Source organism: Musca vetustissima, unplaced genomic scaffold, assembly GCF_032173495.1.
Source record: "Musca vetustissima isolate MV318-11 ecotype Yass unplaced genomic scaffold, APGP_CSIRO_Mvet_v1 utg25782, whole genome shotgun sequence".
In the NCBI taxonomy this organism is placed as follows: domain Eukaryota; kingdom Metazoa; phylum Arthropoda; class Insecta; order Diptera; family Muscidae; genus Musca; species Musca vetustissima.
In genome coordinates this window covers 91,386-96,851 of record NW_026878148.1, presented here as the reverse complement: position 1 = coordinate 96,851, position 5,466 = coordinate 91,386, and the positions used below count along the sequence as shown (strand labels likewise).

The following is a 5,466-nucleotide window of genomic DNA, read 5'->3' as shown; positions in this document are numbered from 1 at the left end:
TGTAGGATGTTTTTTAACAAATTGACTGATAGGAAAAGGTAAACAACAACAACCGCAACAACAACGACAACAAAGCAAATAAAACAAATGAGGAAACATTTATGATCAATCTGTGAAATGTCATGATTGAAAACAATCGCTGTAACCACAAAAGAATGTGGAATATTCAAATTGGAAGAAGGCTAGGCAGAGGATTCTTTGTTTTCGATTTCCATCGACCATGAAATGAAATATTATAACTGAAGGATAACAAATGATTTCCTGACATAACAAGTGATTTAGAAAAAATATGTATGAAATAATAGAAAACATGCAATACTCAAACCTATTCACTAAAAGCTTATTGCAGAACTGAGTAAGTAATAGTAATTGTAGTAGTAAATGTCGTCATTGTAGTAGTAATTGGTTGGTTAGAACATATATTTACTAATATTTATTATTAAAAAATTGTTAAGGAATGTACCAATGTCGAATAGAGTCTGCCGCCAGAAATGCTATTGGGATTTATGTTTTATACCAAAGTAACAACAAATTATTATTGCATTTTTTCCTAAAATTTTAATACGAACTCAGAAGGAACACATATATGATTCCAGTCTTTGATACATATCCCGCTTTTCTAGAAAAGTTTACAAAACATATTACGTTATATATTCTATCATGTTAAGGACACAAAACATTAATGCCACAATATTTTTGTAACAGATCAAACTCAAACCTTTAAATATCCCAATATAAGACAAAATTGGCTTAAACCATGAATCCTACTAAGGTTATCAGAGTAAAAATGTAAGTAAAAATTACAAAAAAGGGCCACACTTGTGTGGCGAGACATTAAAGTAACAAACATATGGACTTTAGTTTTACGCCTGTCATACATTGTCTGTTGATTTCGCAACAGAGCCCATAACATTGAGAGTAGAGCTTTGGATTTTTCACTGTAAGGACATTTGGGATGGGATATAAAAGTCCCGACCCATTTTAAGTAGTTTAGACAATTGGGTTTTCGGAGGATAAATATATTCAGTTTTATACCCTCCACCATAGTATGGAGGGTATATTACACTCCTTGTACATTAGAACTTTTTTACCGGGTTAACCTACTTTATGAAGATTTATTTGACATATATGCAAAGGAAGTGACAATTGAAACCCACTGAGTTAACGTAATGTAAACGTTAATGTAAACGTACTATTAATTTTGTTTTTTCCGTTTGTAACTCATCGAAATAATCATTTCCGACCCTATAAAGTATATATATTCTTCAGCTCAGTGTAAAATTCTATGGCGATATAGCCATGTCCGTCTGTCTGTTGTAATCACTCTAGCGTCTAAACGAATGGAGATAGATCGCCAAAATTTTGCATAGAGTCATCTTTTGTCTGCAGGCAGGTCAAGTTCGAAGATGGGCTTTATGGGTCCACGTTTAGTCATAGTGGTTAGGCATAGCTCCCATATAAGGGAACCCCCCAATTTTTGGTATTTTGGGGTTCTTGAGCGCGTTTTCAACTGAATTCGCTAAAATTTGGCACATTATGTTCTTATTGGGTAGCAAATCTCTCCACTAAAAATTATAAATATGGGTCCATATTTTCGGATAGCCCCCATATAAGGGTACCCCCCATTTTGCGGTATTTTGGGTGGTTTGATCGCATTTTTCGACCGAATTCGCTGAAATTCAGTACTTTGAGTTCTTATGGGGTAGCAAATCTCTTCACTAAAAATTATAAATATAAGTCCACTTTTTCTGGTAGCCCCCATAGTTTTTGAGGGTTTTGACCGGATTTTCCACCGAATTGGCTGTAATTTAGTAATTTCAGTAATTATTGGGTAGCAAATCTCTCCACAAAAAATTATGGATATAGGTAAATTTTTTCGGATAGCCCCCATATAAGGGTACCCCCCACATTCGGGATTTTAGGGTTCTTGAGCGCGTTTTTTGGAAATATATCGGCAGACATTTAGGCACCTCCTCAATATAGTGATACCTCCTGAAGGAAAGAATTGAGATAAACAATTAAAATATTAGGTTCAATATTGGCATATACCGGTCATTAATTAGGCATAGCCCTCATATAATGATATCCCCAAATATTCACTATTTCCTACACTATGTAATCAATATTGGTCCCTCTTTAGGCATATCCTCATATAACATTGTAATCTAAATTACAGTATTTTCAGGATTTTATACCTTGTGAGTCTATATATTTTCTTGGTTACAAAATTTATTACCCAAAATGAATTGCAAATACAAAATTACAGTCATTTCGGTTGGATAATGTGACAACAAACCCCCAAAAACCCCCCTATTTAGGGGTACCATTATATGCGAGCTACACCAAAACTTGAACGGATATATACAACTTTAAATTCCAAAACTTCCTAGGTGTATTAATGATGTATATGTCACTTTGCAAATCTCTATCTTAAATATGCCTAGCTTTATCGTGATTTCACAGACGGGCCTACAGAAGGGCATTCATAATTCGACATAGAATTTTATTTGGATCAAGAAAATATATATAATTTATGCGACCTCCGGTGAATAGTTCGTGGTGTTGTAAACGGAATGAGTAATTTAATATTAGAATTTCTCTTTTCAGGAATGTGTGTTAATAGTTTTGGTAGGAAGATATAACCAATTGATTGGAAATACTAAGACGATTTATTACCCGAAGAGAAATGTAAATACGAAAATGTGACAAAAAACCCCCAAAATTTCGAATATTACGGGTACCGTTATATGCCAGCTATACCATAAGGTGAAGAGATATATCCCATTTTAAATTCCAAAATTTTCTACGAGACTTAACGATGTATGTGCCACATTTGAAAACTGTATCTTACATACGGCAAGCTCTATTCACATTGAATTTTATTTCGATCAAGAAAATATATATATACTTTATGGGGCTTCCGGTGAATAGTTCGTGATGTTGCAAACGGAACAAGAAATTTAATATAATCTCTTTTCAGATAAAATCCTTTCAGGAAATTTACAGTGTTCGACATAGCCCCCATCTGATGGTTCGGCGAATCGAAAAAATCATTTCCGAACCATTTTTAATCACCTAAGCGTCTAAATGTGTTGGGATCAATTTTTCACTAACGTGTTTATTTTTAAGCAGATCACGTTCGAGGCTTTTAGACCTCCAACCGAAATGCGGGTTACAATTGGACTGGAAATATAGTCTTGCATTTTAGGTGTTATTTTATATAAGCAAATATTTAAAAATTGCTTCCGATCGTCACTTAATTACAGCAATTATCTGTTTTCTATTTCTTCCCCTACACCATAGTATAACATTTTGAATTTTCCAGCTGAATCGGAATAAAAAATGATTCCCCAGGAATCGGATATGCCACTTGGATGAAGAAATTCAATTAAAATCTTAATAATAGACAATAAGTGGTGTTTTCTGTATTTGAAGCTATATACAAACTTGGACATATATAGAACAATTTCCGCACAAAAATGTGTGATATACTATAAAAAAGTGTGACTACACCCTTCAGAATACTGACAATAGAGCTTTGGATATGGTTTACTCGTCTTGAAAATAAATTTATTTATATTTTTGTACCCTTCACCACTCTGTGGTACAGGGTATTATGTCTTTGTGCATATGTTTGTAACAGGCAATAATAATCGAGATAGACACATGGTTCCTTTTGAGAATATGCATAGAATCACTTTCTGAGTCGATTTATGCATGTCCGTCCGTCTGTCTGTCGATGTTAAATTGTAAACACAGACGGCTCTAAATCTACTCGAATGAAATTAAAGTTAGGATAGGTTGGAGAAAGAGGGAACATAGACATGCTATTGTTAGGATACATATGAACAATATACCCAAAGAGATGATATATTTTATGGGTATCATATACACTCGGCCCCGTCCGACTTTTACCTATAATATCAAATTTGGTGATGATATTGAATCGGATTTTGGATATGGTTTACTCGTCTTGAAAATTAAATGAACTATTTTTTGGAATTCCTAAACTGAATTCTAAGCTAATTTCTATTATTGCGGAAAAATAAGTCCCATTGATTTCACAGATACGCATTGTAAATATGTAAATATATTTAGAATATTTATAAACGTTTACAAATGTTTTCCTCTTTTTATCAAATCAAAATCATTAGATATTTTAACGTTGACATCAGCAGCATGCAACTTGATTCGTAATGGTCAATGGATCCAAAGAAATTCCATTTTTCTTCAATACGGCCAAAGCGGTTTCGATGGTTTTCTCCGAAGGCAAACGTTCACGTGTTAGAATCCAAACGATAGCTAAAAAATATTCGAATATTAAGAATCGAAAAAAATATATATGTGAGCATCAATATTATTTACTTGATGATTGGCTATTGGGCAGTTCTTGGCATGAGTAGACAACACTGTAGGTGGTGTAATCGGTATCGAGAACCCAATAATTACTGGATACGGTATATACAGGGCTTACGGGAAATTTCACCAATAGTTTTGCATTGGACACCACCGTAGCATTGCCGAGAGTAACATCTGGTTGACCGGTTCTGGAATGGAATTAGAAAAGGTATTTCTTGCATAAATATTCGATTCGATTCGATTTTTTTGGTCTCTCATTGGACCATTAATAATGATGACCTTTGGCTCTATTATTCAAGTTTCTTTCAACATTTCAAGGATATGACTTTTGAATTATAAAATCATCATTATTTTTTTTCATACAAAATATATTATTCTTACTCATATACATTTATTATACTTACGTTCCATTTACTTGACTATTTTTAACACCCACAAGACCATCATCTAAGAGAGAATATTCAGCTGTTATGCAAACACCATCAGCCTCGAAATAGGTAGGATATTTGGCATATTCATACCAAAGACCCAAATATTTGGAGACATCAAACGAGGACACAACTTCAACGTTAGTGGGACAACAGTTGGACGATACGACTTGGCCCATACCAAATTGGATGGTCATGATCACCACTGTCATTGTGATGAATGTTGCTGTTTTTCCACTGACAATGGCCATAATTGATTGATTTATTTTGACAAAGAAGTTAACTTTTTTCACAACTGCACTGCTGGTTGGTAGGTGTTAATGTTACTGATACCGTTGTGAAGAATCATCAGCACTTTTATAGTCCACAAGTTGGGGAGTTTCGTTTTCTCGTTATCAATTCTTGTCTTTTTTCTTTGTATTCAGAACTTGTTAACATTGTACCCTGTGGAATCATAAGAGGTTATGTAAACGCCATTTACCATGCTCAACGTCATTGTTTGTGGGGTATCTACTGTTATAGAATTCCGAATGACATAAGTTTGCTACACGTGTAGCTGTTTACAACACCACTAAACATACGTTGGAGGCCCCATTATTTATCAGAGTAATATTCTAGGTATACACGACTGATGTAGCCGTCATATAAAGACCCCGAACAATTTTGTTATTTTCGTGTG

The 5,466-nt window shown here is 34.1% G+C and overlaps 1 protein-coding gene across 1 annotated transcript; it reads right to left on the bottom strand.

Moving 5' to 3' along the window:
- Positions 1–4,171: 4,171 nt before the first annotated feature.
- Positions 4,172–5,038, bottom strand: LOC133322954 (apolipoprotein D-like). The gene is made up of 3 exons (XM_061531906.1): positions 4,764–5,038; positions 4,366–4,547; positions 4,172–4,302 (listed from the first exon to the last, which is right to left on the bottom strand). The coding sequence occupies exons 1-3, from the start codon at positions 5,036–5,038 to the stop codon at positions 4,172–4,174; spliced, it is 588 nt and encodes a 195-aa protein (XP_061387890.1).
- Positions 5,039–5,466: the final 428 nt, after the last annotated feature.

Excerpts from the sequence above, each read along its gene's own strand:
- LOC133322954 (XM_061531906.1), bottom strand. The coding sequence starts at position 5,038 with ATGGCCATTGTCAGTGGAAAAACAGCAACATTCATCACAATGACAGTG. Across the intron at positions 4,548-4,763 it reads AATAGTCAAGTAAATGGAAC|AACCGGTCAACCAGATGTTA; the intron begins GTAAGTATAATA and ends ATTCCATTCCAG. Across the intron at positions 4,303-4,365 it reads GCCCAATAGCCAATCATCAA|CTATCGTTTGGATTCTAACA; the intron begins GTAAATAATATT and ends AATATTTTTTAG.